The sequence below is a fragment of the Venustampulla echinocandica genome (assembly GCF_003357145.1).
Source record: "Venustampulla echinocandica strain BP 5553 chromosome Unknown scaffold_9, whole genome shotgun sequence".
Classification (NCBI taxonomy): domain Eukaryota; kingdom Fungi; phylum Ascomycota; class Leotiomycetes; order Helotiales; family Pleuroascaceae; genus Venustampulla; species Venustampulla echinocandica.
The window spans coordinates 986,222-1,007,106 of record NW_022474214.1 but is presented as its reverse complement, the minus strand read 5'-3'; the positions used below and the strand labels follow the sequence as shown (position 1 = coordinate 1,007,106).

Genomic DNA, 20,885 nt, shown 5'->3' with positions numbered 1-20,885 from the left:
GTCAGACAGAAATGGTCATGATAGTGTGATCAATCTTGTGACGTCACGTCCCCACTTCATCCCGGGCTCTAGAGATTTATCAGCCGCTCTAGTCTTCATGACGGGTAGCTTCATAATCTACTACGATATAGACACCAGTGTGAGGTGTAATTTTGCATTTTCGATAGATACCAAAGATTAATTTTAATAGTTTTGTTAGGAGTTGGATAGGAGCATAAGCAGTACTGTATATATCAATATATTTATATATTTTTCAATTATCAAGATGTATGTTTTTAAAAGTGTGTGGGAAGTGTGTTTTTGATGATAGTACTTATTTTAGATTTATACTAAGGGGAGACTACCAATAAAAGGCCTAGTTTAGAACAAATAGTTCCTACTAATGCAGACAACGCCCGCTGTCCCTCCTATAAGTCGTTAGAACAAAAGTGGTAGGTGTAGTACCTCGCCATTTCCAAGATAGTTTCCCCTTCACCGGAGAACAAAACCCGAATAACGGATCAAACAGCGCATAGAGCATTAAAAAAGATCGAATGAATGGGAGCTTGTATGTAGGAGGGAAGATATTGAACTTTTAGCTAGCGCCATTATCTATCTAATTGATAAGTGTCCTCGTTAATTCATGCCAGTATTAATTATACTAGCCTCAAAATGCTTCACAGCCATGACGCCTGTGGCGCTTCAAAACTGCCCGCCCTCTTGATAGTGGCAAGTAGCAGCATGGGCATCTCTACCTATCCCTACCGCAGCGTTGGTTCTCTTTGGAGTAATCTCTTCCGCCGGCCAAGATAGCGCGGACGCCTGCGCCTCCTGATAGCAGCTTCAAATGAGCGCGTAGAGACCCCGCTAGCTTCCTCACCTCCGAATATCGATACTCGAGCTCCGCGCAGAATCCATACTCGGTCTCACCGAGCTGCTCGAACTTCTGCGTCTTCGATCTCGTTGCTCGTTAGGGCTCATTGGGTTTAAGCCCGATTGACGAGCGAACAAATTTAAGATATCTGTTAATGAGACCACGCCTGTTAAACGCCCCGATATCCGAGCACCAGGCAAGGCGGTTGCCGAGACAGCTGGTGCGAAAGTCCCGGAAAGCAAAGGGGACGCGGGAGTTGATGAGATTGGAGATCCTATGCCGCTTCCGCTTTGGAGGACTGAAGGGGCTGCTAGCGGCGTGGCAGGGTTGGAGGGAGATGGTGATGATGATTCGACAACCCACATTCGATGGGCTCTTGTAGCTACTAGTTTTGCTACTGTATGGGCGAGAGTAGAGTAAGGACTGACGTGGAAGACTACATGTTGTTAGGATATATAGAAATATGTTGGATTATCCTAGATATGCTTACCTGGGAAAGAATCCTTTCCATCGCCAATACCACGCTCACTAAGGATGACCGAAACAAAGTGGATGCATGAATTTTTCAACAATGGCAAGCTGGCAGTACTGGTAAGGAGTTTGACATCGGCGGTTGAGATATTGCCAACAACATTCAATGCAATATCAACAACAGGGACGCTCGTCAAGCCTTCGTTGCTCATTAGTTGAAGCGCATCGGTCAGGGGCTTGTCGCCACTAAAGGCATGTCAGTGTGCCGTAACAGTAAATTCGGGGTCGGCTTACTTGATGGCAATTGTTGAAGGGGCCCCGATGTTTAGCTCCTTCAAGATCATGGGATACAGCTGATCAATAGATGGAAAGCTACTACCATTGTCCCACAGAAACTTGACCAGTTTCCACTGACTTAGGATGCCGACCACTTCGGTGGTGCCTTCGCTACAGACGAGGATCCGATGCATCCCACTTCCAAAATGCCCCATCGCCTTGGAGAGATTGTCTGATTCTGATAATGTGAGCAAGGGCTCCTTCTTCGCCAGGTTAGTAATATCCCGTAGCGGGATAGATTCGCCCTCACGCGCTCTCCTGGCCAGGGAGTCGAAGTCTTCCAATTGGCTTTGTTCCGGACTTGCCAACCCCACGACAACTAGAAGATATGCATTGAGGTCGCTATAGTCGAAGGTCCCACACGCCGTGGTTTGATTTGCATCTTCGCGGAGCAGGATCACATTTGGGGGGCCGGATTGTATTAACAGCTGATTTCGGTTGCCCCGGTCAGTTACTTTAGCAGCCATGCCCATGCCAATGGGCCGACGGATGGTGGTGGGAAACGGGGGGCACATACACTGGTAGCTTGCTGGACATCCATATCCAGCTCGGCCCATCGCACTTCATGTTTTTGCACCAGCTCGCCAACGCGTATCCTCCGCCAATCCCTACCAACAAACCTGGGGTCGCCGGTGTTGTGATTTGGTGGGTGATTGATGAGGTCCTGAAGGGCAGCCTGGGTGAAGGACGGGTGCCGCTGGGATCGCGGGGAGTGTCTGAGACTCTCCACAAAGCTTGACCGGTGGCTAATGGGGGTTCCATTCCCATTTTTGGGACTGGCTGTTTGCTGGCGTGCCGGGGGATCCAGCAGCGGCGGTGGGCTGAGGTCGGACATCGTTGGGGAGTTTGTTGCTGTGCGAGTGTGCGTGCGGGTAGGTGATGTATCGTCCCTCTATGAAGCAAGGTAGGCGTGTATTATGGTGCGATGTATGCTGCAGCAGCTACCTGGTGATCGGACGGGATATACGTCGTACGCGGAATAGCAGCATGAAGCGGTGCGCAAACGGGTGGTAGCGGTCGAAAAGCGTGCGAGCGTGAGTGTGAATGAGGATGTCAATGTCAATGAGAATGTTCATGTGCATGTGCATGAGGACGAGATATGATATTGAGAATTGTTGCGATTTGCCTCGTTTGCGAGAGATGTCATTGGGGTTCATACCGAACCATTGATTGGCTTGAAATGGCTGTAAACGGGCATTCAATGTCATAAATGCCATTATGGGCCATTATTGGCTATTCTGGGACTGCGGGGTTGTGGCAGCACGTGACGCGGAATACGGGAGTTGCTTTTTGCGTTCCGTTCCGTTGCGTTGCGGTGCGTGGCGATAAGTTATCGAGTATCAACAAAACAAAACAATCATAAGAATAATAGTAATAATAGCACAAGTACTGTACATGTAATATATCAACATCAACAATAAAGAATATCAAGAATTAAGAAGAACAAGTCAATCAAACACTACTAGTTCATCTCAACTCAAGAGCCATGATGTGATTTATTGGCGTATGCAGCTGCCATATGCCCGTACGCAGCGGAGCCTTTTACCAGGTCCATTTCGTGCGCTGCTCTGCGCTTTCAATTCTGCCCCAAGGGACTTCGTACTGCATGAAGCATAAAGCATGAAGCCCACAGGAAACAGTTGCAATGCCAGCGACGTGAAACCCTTAAGCCATTCTTCACAACCAGTAATTCCGGGTGTGCTCAGCACCTGCAGGGACACTGCCCTTCAACTCCCAGAGAGCTTCTGGAGAGTTGGCGGGCGTTTGTTTATTATTTCATTTCAAATCCTTTCATTTCATTGTCCACCGCCCACCGCGAGCCTGGTCCTGGTAGTCCTAGTATCATAGTGTAAGGTTGTCGTGTTTTCCCTTCTCTTAGCGAACGAAGCGCTTTCAAACTCTGGTCCCGCGCCGAAAAATAATTGCTGGCAAACTCCCCCCCACCACGCATTGAAAACGCACCTCCTCCATCCAAGCCCCCCTCTGGAGACAACCACCCCAACTCCAACCACAGCTACAACAACTACTACTACAACAACCACAACAGAAATATCGCCTCTTGATCCTCTGTCTTCTACGTCCTAGAGAGAATCTTCCCCGGCCTTTTCAGACGGAACCGCAGCGTTGCGATCCAGGCGTGCCATCATTTCCTCCCTCTAAGGCGCTTCGCGCTTCGATCAGCGCCATCGCGACCTCTCCCCAGCCCGCCAACGAGGCCCTTTTCTGCTCGCATTCACATTGAGCCGCCAGGAGGATGTCGGTTCTCCCAGCAGAGGTTCATGCGCAGCTTGCGCAGCTGCTAGATGCCCTGCAGTCTTCGGACAATAGTGTGCGGTCCCAGGCCGAGGAGCACTTAGCAACGTACTGGACGGCGTCCAAGCCGGAGATGTTGCTGATAGGCCTGGTGGAGCAGATCCAGGTCTCAAATGACCCCACGGTAAGAAGGATGGCCCCGTAATCCTGGAATTGGCCGAGGCGGATGAAGTGCTAATTCACGAATTGCTCTGTAGACTCGGTCTTTTGCTGCCGTCATCTTCCGCCGGATAGCATCCAAATCTCGCAAACTAGCTAATGACAAGAGCATCGAGCTCTTCCTTTCTCTCCCCCAAGAGCAAGCCTTTGTCATCCGCCAAAAGCTGATTGAAGCCCTTGGTTCGGAGACAACCAAGACGGTGAGAAATAAAATTGGTGATGCTGTTGCAGAGATCGCCAGACAATATTCGGATGGCAGTGAGTGTTCCGGAGCTAGTCTATTCCCGTCCCTGCGGCTGTTGTTCAATATACGGACCGGCGACTGATTTGGTACAGAGGAGCAGTGGCCGGAGGTTTTAGGGGTTCTTTTTACCCTCAGCATATCGCAAGAGGTTGGACAACGAGAGATTGCATATCGCATATTCTCCACAACCCCTGGAATAATCGAGAAGCAACATGAAGATACGGTGCTGTCGGCTTTCACCAAGGGATTCAAAGATGACGATGTCAGCGTATGTCGCCCTATCCCTGGACTTCGTAAACACCACTAACTCTGTGAGCAGGTCCGGCTTTCAGCAATGGAAGCATTCGCATCCTTCTTCCGCAGCATCCCTAAGAAATCACAAGCGAAATACTACGCTCTCATTCCCGAGGTTTTGAATATTCTACCCCCTATCAAGGAGCACCAGGAATCGGAGGAGCTCACGAGGGCCCTTGTTTCTCTCATTGACCTCGCTGAGGTTGCACCAAAGATGTTCAAGCCACTGTTCCACAACCTGGTCTCATTTAGTATATCCGTCATCCAGGATAAGGAACTCTCCGATCAAGCGCGTCAAAATGCTCTCGAGCTCATGGCGACATTTGCCGACTACGCCCCAGCCATGTGCAAGAAGGATGCGACCTACACAAACGATATGATCACCCAATGTCTAAGCCTTATGACTGATATTGGTGCTGAGGACGATGATGCTGCTGAGTGGAATGCTTCGGATGATGTATGTATGATTCAAACCCGGAGCAATTTGCTGGCGACTAATAGCTGTAGATGGATCCCGAGGAAAGCGACCTCAACCACGTTGCAGGCGAGCAATGTATGGATCGGTTGGCGAATAAACTCACTGGACAAACTATTTTACAACCCACATTTACCTGGCTCCCTCGAATGATGCAGTCTGATGCTTGGCGCGATCGACATGCGGCTCTCATGGCCATTTCAGCCATCTCCGAGGGTTGTAGGGAGCTGATGGAAGATGAACTCAATTCTGTTTTGGCACTGGTGGTTCCAGCGCTTCGTGACCCGCATCCCCGTGTTAGATGGGCAGGTTGCAATGCGTTGGGTCAGATGAGTACGGATTTTGCTGGTACTATGCAGACAAAATATCACCAAACCGTGGTTCCGGCCATTATCCCCGTTCTAGACTCACCCGAACCCCGTGTTCAGGCTCATGCTGCTGCGGCTCTCGTCAACTTCTGCGAGGAGGCAGAGAAGGAGATACTAGAGCCTTATCTCGATGATCTCCTAACCCATCTTTTCCAATTGCTCCAGAGTCCTAAGCGCTATGTCCAGGAGCAAGCCCTTTCTACAATCGCAACCATCGCCGATTCGGCGGAGGCTGCCTTTTCCAAATACTACAGCACTCTGATGCCGCTGCTCTTCACGGTTTTGCAACAAGAAAGTACGAAAGAACTTCGGTTACTTAGAGCAAAGGCTATGGAGTGCGCCACGCTCATTGCTCTCGCAGTTGGCAAGGGAAGACTGGGCGAAGATGCGATGGCCCTAGTTCAAGTCCTGGCCAACATCCAGCAGGGCATCACCGATGCCGACGATCCACAAGCTCAATATCTCATGCATTGCTGGGGCCGAATGTGCCGAGTCCTTGGTGCGGACTTCCTTCCCTTCCTTCCCAGCGTCATGCCTCCTTTGATGGAGCTTGCCAGTGCCAAGGCGGATATCCAGCTCCTAGAAGATGATGAACAGATCGATCAAATTCAACAGGAGGAAGGTTGGGAACTTGTCCCCCTGAAGGGTAAGGTTATCGGCATCAAGACCAGTACCCTCGATGATAAGCATATGGCAATCGAGCTTCTCGTGATCTATGCGCAGGTTCTCGAGGGGGCTTTTGCACCTTACGTTCCTGAGGTCATGGAGAAGATCGCGCTGCCCGGACTCGCGTTCTTCTTCCATGACCCAGTTCGTGTTGTCTCTGCCAAGTGCGTGCCCCAGCTTTTGAACTCTTACAAGAAGCAATTCGGGGCCGAATCGAACGAGTTGCGGGGCCTCTGGAACCCAACGATTGAGAAATTACTCGAGGTCCTTAGTGCAGAGCCGGCCGTCGATACCCTTGCGGAGATGTACCAGTGCTTCTACGAGTCAGTTGAAGTTATCGGCGCAAACTGCCTTACCGCACAGCACATGAATGCCTTCATTGATTCAGCCCATTCGGTCCTAGAAGACTTCAAGGAGCGGGTTAAAGCCAGGGCGGTGGAACAAGAGGAGGCCAACAAAGAGGATGGCGATGAAGTGTCGGACGAAACTCTCTTTGCTATCGAAGATGACCAGACCCTTCTTTCCGATATGAACAAGGCCTACCACTGCATTTTCAAGAATCATACCACGGACTTTCTGCCAGCCTGGGAGAGACTTGCTGGGACATACGAAGCTTTCCTCAAGAGCCCAGATCCTACGCAACGCCAGTGGGGCCTTTGTATCTTGGATGACGTTCTCGAATTTTGCGGCGAGCACAGCTGGAAGTACAAGGACGCTATTATTGAACCCCTTGTGGCTGGCTGTCGCGATGCAGCACCGGCAAACCGTCAAGCGGCTGCCTACGGCATCGGCGTTGCTGCTCACAAAGGCGGCGCCGCGTGGTCACAGTTCTTTGCTCCGGCGGTTGAGCTGCTCTTCGAAGTAACGCGAGTCCCTGATGCGCGAGGAGACGATGCCGTGTATGCGACGGAGAATGCATGTGCAGCCATTGCGAAGATCCTCCACTTTAATGCATCCGCCATCCCGAATCCGCAAGAAGTGATTACTCAGTGGGTTGACACGCTGCCGGTCGTGAACGATGATGAAGCGGCCCCTTACGCTTATGCCTACCTTGCCCAGTTGATTAACCAGTGAGTAACCCGTTCTGGTTGTTCCATTTCATGTGTACATGGCTAACACGCCCCTTAGGCAAAACCCCGCGGTGATGTCACAGGCTGGTAAGGTTTTTGGGCTCATTGCTCGGGCATTGGAAGCAGATACTTTGCAAGGACACGTCGGCCCCAAAATGGTGGAGGCAGCGAAGTTGCTCCTGGGCAATGCCGGCTTAGATCCCGCCCAAGTCCTCCAGCAATTGCCTCCTGAAATGCAACAAACCGTACGAGCCTATTTTGGGTAACGCGGGCATGATAAATGATGGATGGTAGGCTGTAACGGGGCCGGTTGGAATGGGTTGGGTTGGATTGGGACGGGGTTCCCGAGGAACATATGAAGGGGATGCGGTTGATGATAGAATGCTTGATACCAAATGCGCAACACGTCGATCTCATTTCATTTGTTTTGGGGATGCCCTGGATTGGCGGGGGAAGCATGATTTAAGGGTAGCATAGCGACAGCAAGATGGTTGACCGGACGAGGGCGAGGGCGAGGCAGAAGTCGCCGCCTTGTCGTGATATGATGTCTCTGGAGCGCGTCGAGCGCTACCACCAGCTGTTGCCAGATTCCAATGCAAATAATAATACCGACATATTAATGGCTATTGATTGGTATTGGTATTGGTATTGGTATTGTTGCTGTGCTGCTGCTGCTGCTGCTGCTCCAACTGTACACCGTAGAGTGCCTAGGTACCTAGCTATATAATGATTTTATACGGTTGGCTCGATTTCAAGAGGTTAGCTAGCGCCTGGAGCTGACTCCGGGGGATCTGGGTTGTTGTGATGGCATTCATGAATGGCATGCTCACCAAGACCGTAATCGTGTTGATGCGTGCCTGCTAATAACCAAGTAGTGCGGACTCTCAGTGGTGGCTCTGGGTCTAGATAATGCCTTCAGGGGCAATGGAGGGGTAGTGTACTGTACATGTACATGTACATCATACCATGACTACGCGCCTTTTATAAGGTACGTATATGTATGTAGGTACTATACCTAGGTAGGTATATTAAAGCGTGGTATACGACGGCGAAGTAGCACTGCAAGTACATGTACAGTACGTACCTCGTAGTACTACACACCCTCCCTTACCTTTATTAGGGGCGGCATCTAAGAACGAGTACTTCGTACCTGCTAGCTAGTACCTTAAGGCTTATGGGTATATACCGTACTCGCACCTCTGTCCCCCCGCCACCGCATCCGAGTGCGACGGGGCGCCTGGACTGCTGTGTGCTGTGTCCTGGGTGATGTGTCGCCCCGCCTACTGCGGAGGGGCGAGGTCATCGCCTCATGCCCGTAGTAATCCCAGTACAACTACAGCTACTACGTACGTACAGGACCTACAGTATACACTACCTATCTGTCCATAGGTAAGGTAGGTACTGTAATATCAACGAAACCTCCTCCAGTCACCCTTCCCACGACTCTGGCTTCGGCGCAAGCTTCGCAGCTTCAGATATCGACCCTGAGCATACGATTGACTGCAGATGGGGTATTGACCAAGCAGCAAACGCGCGTGTGAGCTGCGAAGCTACGCATTTCACCTCGGGGCCCATGGTGGCGGCCATTCTTTGTTCAGTCGTCTTCTGGCCCTGACCCTCATACTCGATACCTCCTATACCCATGACTCGGCACTACGACATTCCATATACAACCGCCGCGGAAGTCGAACCAGGCAGATGTTATCATCATGAATGGTTTCTTCGGGGCGCAGACTTCCCAGCAGGATCTACGGGCAAGGCTGGCGCAGAGGAGACGACGGAATGGCCACACTCGGCCGATGAGCATGCCAATGGTGCTGCCAGGATATTCGCCACAGATGGGGGAATCTGATATGGGCATAGTGGGGGCTATGGGAGGTGACTCGCTGGACGACATCATCATGTTGAATGATATGGAGATACACCGGCGGCAGAGTCTACCACACTACTATCCGGATCAGAACGTCGGCGGCGGGTCTGTGATGATGGGGTTTGGCGCGAACAACAGCAATGCTGCTTGCTTTCAGTTTGGAGGCCCGGTCTCAGGCCCTGGGAACGCCTATCTAAGACGAGAGCCTGCCGGTGAGATGGGGATGCACGGAGGTTATACAGGGATGCCGCCGGGTATGGATATTCTGAATGATCAGTCCATGGACTTTAACTCCTTCCTCCATGGAACGGATGCGTTGAATATCGGTTCAGGTGCTCGAGACTTTCCACCAATGCCCGCGGATATGGTGCATGATATGTTTAGATATGCACCCATCACTATGGACGCTCTATCCGAGGATGATGCTGCATTGCAAATATATCCAAACTCCGATTTCTCACAGCCATTTGGAAATGCCAATTTAGAGAGGATGTCGAATGATTTCATGATGCCAATAATGCCCGAGCTCGCTATTCCCGACGACTCGATGATGGCATCACCAACGAAGACGAGTATCAATCAAAATCCTGCATATATTCCCCCCCCAAGCTTGAGCATGATTCCGTCCCTTTCACCTCAAAACTCATACGGCCTTGTAGATTCGGCCCCATTGGTGAAGACCGAGTCTAGCTCCAAGTATCCTGATATATATTCTTCTAGCGGATTTGATATGTTAGGGGCATTGGTAAAGGTCGCTACGAGGACCAACCCGGAGATCGACATTGGGAAGGTGGATATGTCCTGTGCTTTTCTTGTCTGTGATATCACTCAAGACGATTGTCCTATCGTGTACGTCTCGGAAATTTTTGAGCGGTTAACGGGATATACCAAACACGAGATTCTAGGCCGAAATTGCCGCTTTATGCAATCGCCGGAAGGCAAGGTCCAGGCTGGCGTTCGAAGAGAGTTTGTAGACAATGACTCTATCTACTATCTTAAGAGGAGAATAGAGGAGAAGAAGGAGGCGCAGCGCAGTGTGATCAACTACCGGAAAGGTGGCCAACCTTTCATGAACCTTCTTACCATGATACCTATCAGTGGCGAAGATGGCGATGAGATCAAATATTTTGTTGGGTTCCAGGTAGATCTAGTAGAGAAGCCAACCTCGGTGCAGGGGAAGAGTTCGAGTGGCCTATATACCGTGGACTATTCGCAAGGCATGCTGCCGAAATATGTTTGGTCGCCCCCTTCAGCTCAAAGGGATGACGCCCAGTTAATCAGTCGAGACGATGTATCGGCGGTTTTGAGTTCTATTTGCCACACGGAACCCGAGCTGACGCAACGAATGTGGGATAAGATGCTGTTAGAGAACACGGACGATGTGATACATGTCCTTTCTCTGAAGGGTCTCTTCCTATATCTTTCGCCGTCGTGCCAGCGTATCCTAGAATATGATCCTTCCGAACTTGTTGGTACGGCTTTGTCTTCTATTTGCCACCCTAGTGATATCGTTCCGATCATGAGGGAGTTGAAGGATACATCCACCGGAGCATCGGTAAACGTTGTCTTTCGAATACGACGGAAGAGGGGTGGCTACACATGGTTCGAAAGTCACGGCTCGTTGTGTAGGGAGCAAGGGAAGGGCAGAAAATTCGTTATTCTGGTCGGGCGGGAACGACCCATTTACACTCTTGCTCGACAAGATATCGAGGCTGCAGGCGGCATTAGAGAAAGTGAAATCTGGACGAAACTATCGACGGCTGGCATGTTCCTCTTTGTGTCGTCAAATGTACGAACCCTTCTGGATCGGTCGCCGGAGGACCTGATCGGAACCAGTATGCAAGTGCTGATGCGTCCCGAATCGAAAGTCTCATTTGCCCGATCTCTGGAGAAGGCAAGGACCGGGAAACGGGTCACCCAGACGCACGAGATACTGAACAAGCGAGGGCTCGCCTTACAAGCGCAAACTACATTGTATCCTGGAGATGCTTCGGAAGGTCAGAAGCCAACATTTCTTGTAGCCCAGACACGGCTGCCAAAAACACCGTTAAGGGCCATGGCGCCAGGAGGATCTCAAGGGAACTCAAAGCTGCCTTTAACAAAACCTCAATTAGAGAAATCTACATCCCTTGGCTATCCTCCTGGGTTGACTTCAGAGCAGCTTGCTCACGATCCGCTAAGTTCATCTTCGTCACCTCTTATTCCCGGCCAGATCACCAAAGCCGGCAACCATGGTCTTGCCATAGGGACTCAAGATCGAGCCTTGGCATCCGAGAACAACATCTTTGACGAGTTGAAAACAACCCGCTGCACGAGTTGGCAATTTGAGCTCCGTCAAATGGAGAAGAATAATCGGTTATTGGCTGAAGAATTAGCGGTTCTGTTATCGAATAAGAAAAAACGCAAGAGACGCAAAGGAGCCGGGCCTCTACAGAAGGATTGCGCGAATTGCCACACGAGAGCTACACCGGAATGGAGACGGGGACCCAGTGGACAGAGGGATCTGTGTAATAGTTGTGGGTTGAGGTGGGCTAAACAGGTGAAGTCAGAATAACTACCGCACGTATATATCAATCTAACCACCTGCCCCTCCCGCAGACTGGCCGCGTCTCCCCGCGCAACTCCAAACATAGCGGCGGTGATGCAGCCTCCATCGCTCATTCCTCTCCCTTACAGAAAGAAGCCCCACGCACCGCCTCACTGTTCAATACGCTCGGTATGAATTCCAATCCCAAGGAGAAAATGGCTGAGGGTACGACGGGCGACGGGCCAGCGAGGTTGAAACATTTAGGCATGCCAGTTCGTGAGCAGAGTTTGGGGTTTAGGGATGGCGGGAAGAGGCGAATTGTTGTCATTAAAGAGGGGGAGGAGCCTGGCGATTAAAATTGGATTTAGCGATTTTAAGGCATGGGACGATACCAATACTCACGTACCGATAATTTATTACACAGGACGGTAAAAGCAGATACCACAACCTCGGCGAAGGTCACGAAGTTATACGAATAAAGAAGAGCCTGCATGCAGACTCTAAGTTTTATCTTACCTTATATATTCTTTTCTTTTTTCCCTATGGTGCCAACGTACTTTCATGTGCTTGGCTACTCTATATATATAATATCCCCCTTACAATTGTACCGAGGGGTTACTTTGTACGTCCTTCGTACTCGTGCAGCCCACCAAGTCTACGAAGGACAATGTTCCTTAGTAAGCGTCGGGAGGCTCCCTGGCAGCTAAGGAAACTGATACTATTTGCGCAATGCTTTGGCTTGCTTACTGTTCGTGTTTCTGCACATGTTAAAACCAAGGGTCCTCCCTCAACCCTCACTACTCAGGCTCACATCTATCGTTGGCGGAGTGACTATCGCTGCCTTATCCGGCGGGGGAGTCTGTGACCTCTGTGCAGGGAAGGACATGGCTCTATATTAGGGGTTACTCCGTGCGTTGCTCTTTGCTCGTTGCGAGTTGCTATATGTGTTACTTCGTCTTGCTATTGTTACTGCTATTTGCTCTAAAGACACACCGTTTGGCTTGTTTATTACTTGTGTTCGTATACCACGTTACCTTCCTACCTTCCTTCTCGAGTTCTATGCCCCAGCCACCACCGCCACAAGGCAGTTTTGCAAGACGGCGTTTGCTGTTTGCTGTTTGCTGTTTGCTGTTTGCTGTTTGCTGTCATTGCAAGCCACATTGTACCTCTCCTTCGCGGCGACAGCCTTTGCTATGCTTCGTACTTACAAGCTACCACTTTTTGCTATATGACCTGGCCAGCGCCAGTTGATTTATATATATTTATTTACGGTGATAACTCTAACTCCCAGTCCCCAGTCCCAGCCGCAACGCCCGTCATGTGCTCTGTGCCGCCACCCAAGGGCAAGGCTTGTTGGAGATCTCGACCGGCGGACTGATTGGTGGTGCTTCCTCGGTGTCTCCCCGCCGTATGTGTATCAGATGCGGCATCCAGGCGACCGTCTGTTCTGATGGTTCAGTCTGTTGTGGCGTTTGGTTTGTGGGGTACTTTGTAGCTAAGGAGTTAGGGAGTAGGGGACTACCGACTAGCAATAATCTGCTGTGATGCCCAGCGTCGACCACTGCTAAAGCTCCAGGCCACTCAAGCTCCCCAAGCTCCTCAAGTTCCCCAACACCCCGAGTCTTAGCTTTCTTGCCCTCGGCCTCTGGGATGGCCTCCAGCCGGGCCTCCTTCGAAGCTACCACAGGCAGTTCGGTATTATTCCCCCCGAGCAGCCTCCCAACCGACCTTCTGGGATCAGCTTCAGGATAAAATGCGGGTGAAGACCGGCATACGGCCACACTGGACAGCTGGGGGCTGCCCCAGCCTGACAACGTCTGGCGTTTGCGAATCACCCGAGTGGGCAATGCCCTGGGCCCCTGTGTCCCCGTTCCCCTAGCTCTCCACATGGAGGTTGGGGAACTTGGGGGACCGTTGATCTCGTGGGCCTTTGTGCCGAAGATGCTGTTGCTATCCTGGCTCCAGAGACACGGGGATCGTAGAGTCGGAGGGCCAGCAATTATATTTGTGCGACTTGCCAGAGTCAAGGTATAAGTATGCCAGGGGAAGGATCCGGTTTATTTTCCCCCGGCCTCGACGCGACTTCGATTCACATCTGCTGCTAACCTTGATCCATCACCATCTCGAGTCACCGCCCTCGATAATACCAGCAGGGCGAACGAGAGTGCCTCTCTGCCTTTACTGACCGGAGATCCTGGGCCACAAACACTATATCAGATCACAAGTGAGACCGTAACAAGATACAAGATGGGGCTCTACAAACGAAAGATCACCGTGTCGGACGATACCGTCACCTCAGCGGTGCACTTGACGCTGAGGCAGTCTCTCGTTCCGAATTTCTTGGGTGAGTTTGCCTCTACCCATCTGGCCCCCAAATTCAAGTTATCTCGGCCGCTAACCTTTTACCCACAGTCACAATTTTATTCTTCCTATGGTGACTGCCGCACTTCTTTCAAATCCACATGTGACAACCTTGCGAGGAAAAGAGCACAAAACTAACTCCTTCCTAGGGGCTTCGCATACGGCCTCCTCGATGTCCTTAACCCACATTTTCAAAAGTCTCTCAACATCACCCCATCAAAAGCCTCAGGTCTCTCCGCTGCTTACTTTGGAGCCTATTTTCTCTGCCCACCAACCATCAGCGGCTGGATTCTCCGGAGATGGGGTTTCCGCGTAACGTTCATGTGCGGTCTTTGCACCCTCGCCGTAGGATGCCTGCTTATGTGGCCGAGCGGACTGAAGCATTCCTTTGGCGGCTACTGTGGCAGCATGTTCGTTGTCGGTGCCGGGTTATCCACCCTCGAAACGGCCGCTGACCCATTCTTATCCATCTGTGGCCCGCCCAGATACTCCGAGATCCGTTTGAACCTCGCGCAAGCAGTTCAGGCAGTTGGTTCATTCCTGGCGCCCCTTTTGGCCTCTCGGGTGTTCTTTGCCAAGACTGTTGATACAGAGCAAGGGCTTAAGAACGTGCAATGGGTATATCTTGCAGTTGCAGGTTTTGTGGGCTTGCTCATAATCCTCTTCTTCCTGGCGCCCATGCCCGAGATCACGGATGCAGATATGGGAACCCAGGAGATGGAAATTGCAGAGTATGATCCTGGACCATTCCGCAAGCAAACCAACCTTTTCCTTGCGGTGTGGAGTCAATTCTGCTACGTAGGAGCCCAAGTGGCTGTTGCAAATTACTTTGTGAATTTCTGCGAGGAGGCTGGAAAGGACGCGTCTACCAGTTGTAAGTCATCACTTCGTCTCCTCTGCAAAAGGGCAACATAGGTAGTGCCTGGAAACACATGTGCTAATCCAACCCCCAGCCGACATCTTTGCCGCTGCCCAAGGTCTTTACGCCTTCAACCGATTCCTCGCTGGGGGCCTGATGACCATACCCGCTATCAAACCCCGCTACGTCCTTGCTACTTACCTTGCGATGTGTTTCGTCTTCATCCTCGCAGCCTCACAAAGCCACGGCAACGCCTCAATTGCCATGCTCTGCCTTGTCCTCTGCTGGGAGTCGGCGTGCTTCGCCACGATCTTCACACTTGGTCTGCGTGGTCTTGGGCGGCACACCAAGATCGGGGGCTCGTTAATCGTCGCCGCTATTTCAGGAGGTGCTGTGTTCCCGCCCATGACTGGCGCGGTGGCTACACATCTCCAGAACACGGGAAGTGATAAGCCCTTCCATATGGCGATGTTGATCCCTATGGGAGGATTTATCTGTGCATGGATTTACCCGTTGTATGTTAATATCTGGAACAGGGAGACGATGGATGTACGACGTACGACGGATGTCGGGATCGCGCCGCCGCCCACAGATAAGGAGTATGATCTTGGGCAGACGGATTCGCATGCGGAGAAGGCGGCCGAGGTCTCTGCAGTGGAGAGTGTTAAGACGAAATAAATGCCGTGGGTATCCTACCAGAATGGGGAACGTTGGATATAATTTAGTATTAGTTTCGATACCGTAATTCTACTAATGAAGATATTGATGCAAATTCGTGCTCTATGAAATTGTGAGAACTACCACCCAAGTAGGTAGTTCAGAGAGCCAGATCAGCACAGGAGGAGTGGGTATTTATTTCTTAATAATCACGCTCAGTCCAAGATCTCCAAGTGCCTGTCTGCATTGCATACCTCTCTCGCTCCAGTACATGTCCATATCCATGTACTTCCCCGGATCCATCCTAACGGAACACCAACTTGATGTGCATGTTTCTGCTCCCATGACCCGTACCTACGGGACATATACCTTGTACGAAGGGATATAATCCGGAACGTATTGGGGGAAAGTCGGGAAAGAAAGCAATCAGTTCAGGGCAAGAAGAAGAGATCTTGAACTTATTCCGTTGGTCCACTATCAGGGCTTTTGGAAACATGAAGGTTCGACGCCGGTGCTACAGTTATAAGCACTATTAGGGCGCGAAACCCCAATTTGACCTAGAAGAGTATCCACCGGAGCCAGGAACTGTTGGTTTAATCACCCCATTCGGTAGGGTGGCTGGGTTTGTATTTATCCCTGGTGTTCCTCTTTTGCCTTACACTTCATGATATCTCGACACGCAGATTTTCAAATATATATTATTACTATTAAATATGTGGGATCTCTTCTGCTTTGAATCTGTTTGTTTAGACGCACGGTGGCTGATCCTCAGGCGGGAAGGCCCGCTCGGCTCGCGCTAAGCTAACACCAGGGATTGGCGCCGGGATGCTATTTATGGATTTTGAGGGGCGGGCATGCTTTTCATGTGTTTATTAAGCTTGTGCGACTATATATTCTGTAGGAAATTTCTTTTGTGCTACCTTCTAACGTGTTTATTAATCCCTGGATAGGCACGCGCTCGCTCTCGTGTATCGACGTTTTAGAAGCTCAAAAGAGGGGTCGAGATAGGGTAGCAGGATAAACATATGTCTATGTCTAGCTGTCCAGGACCAAGAAGCTTCAAGTGAGGCGGGACAAAAGGAGAGCAGAAAAGGAAGCACCAAATCAATTGCTTTGCTTGCTTTTGTAAGTTCCTTACTTAATTTTACTCAAACAATTTGAACTCTGCTGATACGTTGGCCAGGCCTTGGCTTTGAACTGCTTGCCTAGCTCAGCAACAGCAACAACCAAACAGAAATAGCCTTTGCGCCGCCATTTTGGATTCAATCCAACATGCGTTTTCATCTGCTCCCAGCAGTGGTATGGCTGGCCCTGCCTCACGCTATTTTGGCACAGGATCCAGTAGTCGGCGCCATCCCCTTCGACCAGCTGCTATCGGACCCGGCCGGTTTTGGGTTTGCGAATCGGACTCCCAGTTTTGATGCCCAGGTTCAAGAACTAGAACAGATGGCGAAGGCGGGGAATTTGGGTTTAGATAAATGCCAGATCGCGGTAAGTCGTCGAATAAGATAAGCATGCTTAGGGTGCTTAAACTTGGTCCTTCCCAACGTCCTCATTCAACGTCGACCAAAGGGATAAGATGGAGGTAGCTAAGACATGTTCGCTAACCAGAAAATCTCGAGGATAGTGTGCCCTCTTAGAGCTACTTGTTCCACCCAACGTTAGCTCTCCAGCCTCCCCTGACTACAAGCCAGTCAAATACTGGTCCGTCCAACAATCCGAAGTGATCCCAGCATGTCGAATTGATGTCGCCTCAGCACGGGACATCTCCACCGCCATCAAAGTATCCAAGCTAACACAATGTCCCTTTGCCGTCAAGGGCGGTGGCCACGTAGCATTTGCGGGTGCATCAAGCATCCAAAATGGGATCTTGATCAACCTGGCGAATCTGAATACTGTGTCTGTTAATGAGGATCGTACCATAACGAGTGTGGGGTCCGGGAATACGTGGATTAATGTGTATAAGATACTTGATCCACTGGGCCTTTCTGTGGTAGGTGGTAGGGAAGCTAGTGTTGGTGTGGGAGGACTTACGCTAGGTGGTAAGCTATCCTACTCGATTTCGTGACATAGAAAAGTCGAGTCAACTACTAACAACAAGATATAGGTGGAATATCATACTTTTCTGGCCGATATGGCTGGGCATGTGATAACGTGCTCAACTACGAAGTTGTCCTCGCCGATGGTAGCATTGTCATTGCCTCCCCAACCTCTGAGCCTAACCTCTACTGGGCCCTGCGCGGCGGCTCAGGAACGAACTTTGGAATCATCTCCCGCTTCGATCTCGCCACCTTCGAACAAGGCCCACTCTGGGGAGGCAGCAAATACTACTCCATCATCTCCAATGCTTCCCTCGCTGAGGCGTTCTCTAAATTTGCGGTCGATGCGCCGACAGATGACTTTGCGCATCTCTATATTGCGTTTGGCTATGCGGATTCGTTTGGCGGCTTTGCTGCTGTTTCGGGACCGACCTATGGGAAGCCTGTAGCTGATGCCCCAATTTTTGATGAGCTGAGCAAGATTCCTGCGTTGATTGATGCAACTGGGCTTAATAACATAACCGCTTTGGCGATAGCGCTCGATCAAACCGCCTATGTTAGGTAAATATCGAAAATCTCCAAAATATTATAAAGAGAAACTAATAGCTTCTGTAGGGAAATGTATGTACTCTGTTGTTCTAAGTGGGAAATATCGTTCTTTGTTTAATGCTAATTGATATAAATAGGTTCAGAACGGTGACGTTCAAGAATGATGCAAACCTCATCAAACAGCTAGTCCAGATCTACGTGGAAGAAACATCCACAGTACTAGATATCCCCGGTATCCTTCCATTCTTCTCCTTTCAACCAATATCCCTCAATATCATCGATAAGATGAAGAAGAATGGGGGAAACGTCCTAGGCCTTTCAGAGGCTGATGGGCCCTTAGTTAGTAAGTTTCACCGCCCGCGTCCTGTCTCATGCTGTGGAGGGAAACCAAGCTTATACAGTACCTCGTAGTTATGAACGTCAATTGGGGATGGTCGGATGCTGCAGATGATGCCAGGATCTCTGATACAGTACTGAGGTTCTTTTCCCGAAGTATAGCATTGGCAAAATCCATGAGCTTGGATCATCGGTTTATTTATATGAATTATGCGGGTCTTGATCAGGGTGTATTTGCGGGTTATGGAGAACATAATCTTGGCAGACTGAAGGATATCCAAAAGAGGTACGATCCCCACGGCGTGTTTACGAAATTGCAGCCGGGGTATTTTAAGCTTTGAATTATAGCTGCACTTGTGTAGGGGAGAGTTGATTTTGATCTATGTCTTTTCGAGACCGGATTTCTAGAGATTAGCTAGATGAGTGTATTGGTTTCATGAAAAATTGGGGGACCACAACACCAACTGTCGTTGCTGTTGTAACTTGTAATGTCAAAATGAAGTGAGAAACGTTTTGGCAATTAAAACACTCAGAGCCGGAAGCTATTTTCTCCATGCAATCGAGTTTTGCTAGCTGTGCTTCAGGTGGCTTTATTGGCTTTATTCCCTTCACACGTCACCGAGCAATAATTAGTCGAAGCTGAAGACATCGCGTTAGTCATATTACAGGTTAAATTTCATATTTATACGATGTGTAACAAATTGACCGTTAGTTCCTTGGGGGATTTAGGAGATTGAAATCTAGTTAGTCTTTAAGTCAAGAATATAGGTGTTGGGATTTTGTGCCATATATTTGTGTGATAGGCAACAAATTGCTTGCACCGTCTCCTCTAACAGCCCCATTAAGCTCCTACTACAAAGTACATCTATAATATATAGCACTAAAAACGTACATCTCAGGAAGTCTTCGATTTACTTTGCAGATCTACCTTGAACGTGCGATTCTGCGAATGCCCAGGTAATTTAGCGGATTGTGATTATTTTTATTGTTTTCTACCACTTCTTCGGAGCACCTACAACGGTCCTAGAAAAGACCGCACTGGCAAGTGGTTCGGGCGACTTGGCCTTCTGTTTGGCTTGAATGCCTATTCTGTCAGTGACTGGAGTTGCGTCGATGATATCATCAAACTCATCATCATCGCCGTTATCAGAATCAGGCTCTATATCTGAATCTTCCTTCAGGGCTACAGGGCGAGAAACCTTCTCTAGAGTTGTCTTCTGGCCGATGGCTGCTGGGGTTGAAAATGGTTTCGATGCCAGTACCTTGCGTCTTAATTCCGCCATCTCTTCTTCGTCGTCTTCATCGTCTGATATGTCTAGTGGGTCTCTGTTGTCCTCCTCCTCGACACCAGCGTTGGCCTTCTTTAGGGGTTTCATGCCTAGATATATTCCATCTACCTCCTCACTTCCTTCAACCTCGTCGTCATCGTCTTCATCATCGTCATCATCCGAGCTCTCAGGCATCCGGTGATTCGTATTCCCACTTTTCCATATATCCACCTCAGCGCCATCCTCCCCAGCAGCTCTGCTATCCGAATATTCTCTTTCCAGTCTCGCCATCCAGTTGGCTTCGGCCTGCTTGATATCCGCCTCATCCTTACACGCAGCGTATCGTTTTAATATAGACGAGTTTATCTCAAGGAACGCCGAACCGTAGGAGAAATGTGACAAAACCTCTTCTGCCCACTCTGGATGACCACAGATGTAAAACGCCGCCCCCAGCGCTTCGACACAGTTCAGCCTCAACGGTTTTCCATAATTGACACTATTCGCAGCAACCAGGTATGGCAGTAACCTCTCACATTTCCCTCCAATCTTGGCCCATGGTACCTCTTTCACTCGAGCCCATGAGCATTCCACAACCGCCGCTCCGTGCTGCTCCATAAGTTCGCGGTCAGCGGGGGATATGGTATGCTTCGCATTCGGGCTGATGATAACGCCGGAGTGCTTCTGCCCTATATGAAGATCACGCATGAGGCCCATCTTCATCAGCTTTTTCCCTGAACATCTCTTGGGATCGCAGTGACCTAGGTCCCAGCATGCTGCTTTGAAGGAGGGGCGCGATCTCGATGCGGGGTTGTCGCCATCCTCATCGCCACTTCGTGGACCTCTGGATCTTGGGCCGTTGTTGTATTTCTTTCCTCGGGATGAGAAGTTGTCTTTTTTATGTCGAACCATGACGGATGGACTTGTTAAGGATGGTTTTGGGAGTAATAGGACGAGTTTTATGAACTTCAAGAAATCGGCGCGGCAATATCATCTTCGCTTCGTCAGCGCACCCCAGCCGAGCATCTGCGGGTACAATTACAGTACTGGATCTACTGCTCGCAGCACATAGTTCGTAGGGTTGAACTCCCCCACCATCCGCGTCGCTCTTCCTGCCAGCTTGCCCTACATCTAGGCAGCGTCTCAAACTTCTTCGCAGCAATATCTAGTGGT

The 20,885-nt window shown here is 50.1% G+C and overlaps 7 protein-coding genes across 7 annotated transcripts; 4 read left to right on the top strand and 3 right to left on the bottom strand.

Annotated features, from left to right (window-relative positions):
- Window positions 1-855: 855 nt before the first annotated feature.
- On the bottom strand, window positions 856-2,877 carry BP5553_09073 (CBS-domain-containing protein; the record flags this gene model as incomplete). Its single annotated transcript, XM_032017696.1, has 5 exons — window positions 856-1,289; window positions 1,344-1,570; window positions 1,619-2,088; window positions 2,178-2,552; window positions 2,635-2,877. 5 exons carry the CDS (start codon window positions 2,875-2,877, stop codon window positions 856-858), a joined length of 1,749 nt encoding a protein of 582 aa, XP_031866339.1.
- A 1,037-nt stretch (window positions 2,878-3,914) lies between these two features.
- BP5553_09072 (ARM repeat-containing protein) lies at window positions 3,915-7,515 on the top strand (the record flags this gene model as incomplete). The annotated part of the gene is made up of 6 exons (XM_032017695.1): window positions 3,915-4,097; window positions 4,171-4,390; window positions 4,469-4,644; window positions 4,696-5,127; window positions 5,178-7,249; window positions 7,308-7,515. The coding sequence occupies 6 exons, from the start codon at window positions 3,915-3,917 to the stop codon at window positions 7,513-7,515; spliced, it is 3,291 nt and encodes a 1,096-aa protein (XP_031866338.1).
- A 1,443-nt stretch (window positions 7,516-8,958) lies between these two features.
- Window positions 8,959-12,002, top strand: BP5553_09071 (PYP-like sensor (PAS); the record flags this gene model as incomplete). Its single annotated transcript, XM_032017694.1, has 2 exons — window positions 8,959-11,658; window positions 11,718-12,002. The coding sequence occupies 2 exons, from the start codon at window positions 8,959-8,961 to the stop codon at window positions 12,000-12,002; spliced, it is 2,985 nt and encodes a 994-aa protein (XP_031866337.1).
- A 960-nt stretch (window positions 12,003-12,962) lies between these two features.
- On the bottom strand, window positions 12,963-13,535 carry BP5553_09070 (uncharacterized protein; the record flags this gene model as incomplete). Its single annotated transcript, XM_032017693.1, has 1 exon — window positions 12,963-13,535. One exon carries the CDS (start codon window positions 13,533-13,535, stop codon window positions 12,963-12,965), a length of 573 nt encoding a protein of 190 aa, XP_031866336.1.
- Window positions 13,536-13,893: 358 nt separating this feature from the next.
- Window positions 13,894-15,544, top strand: BP5553_09069 (uncharacterized protein; the record flags this gene model as incomplete). The annotated part of the gene is made up of 4 exons (XM_032017692.1): window positions 13,894-13,990; window positions 14,059-14,080; window positions 14,157-14,881; window positions 14,961-15,544. 4 exons carry the CDS (start codon window positions 13,894-13,896, stop codon window positions 15,542-15,544), a joined length of 1,428 nt encoding a protein of 475 aa, XP_031866335.1.
- A 1,251-nt stretch (window positions 15,545-16,795) lies between these two features.
- BP5553_09068 (uncharacterized protein) lies at window positions 16,796-18,788 on the top strand (the record flags this gene model as incomplete). The annotated part of the gene is made up of 5 exons (XM_032017691.1): window positions 16,796-17,014; window positions 17,151-17,565; window positions 17,631-18,123; window positions 18,249-18,454; window positions 18,523-18,788. The coding sequence occupies 5 exons, from the start codon at window positions 16,796-16,798 to the stop codon at window positions 18,786-18,788; spliced, it is 1,599 nt and encodes a 532-aa protein (XP_031866334.1).
- A 651-nt stretch (window positions 18,789-19,439) lies between these two features.
- Window positions 19,440-20,624, bottom strand: BP5553_09067 (Ribosome biogenesis protein TSR3; the record flags this gene model as incomplete). The annotated part of the gene is made up of 1 exon (XM_032017690.1): window positions 19,440-20,624. One exon carries the CDS (start codon window positions 20,622-20,624, stop codon window positions 19,440-19,442), a length of 1,185 nt encoding a protein of 394 aa, XP_031866333.1.
- Between the last annotated feature and the right edge of the window lie 261 nt (window positions 20,625-20,885).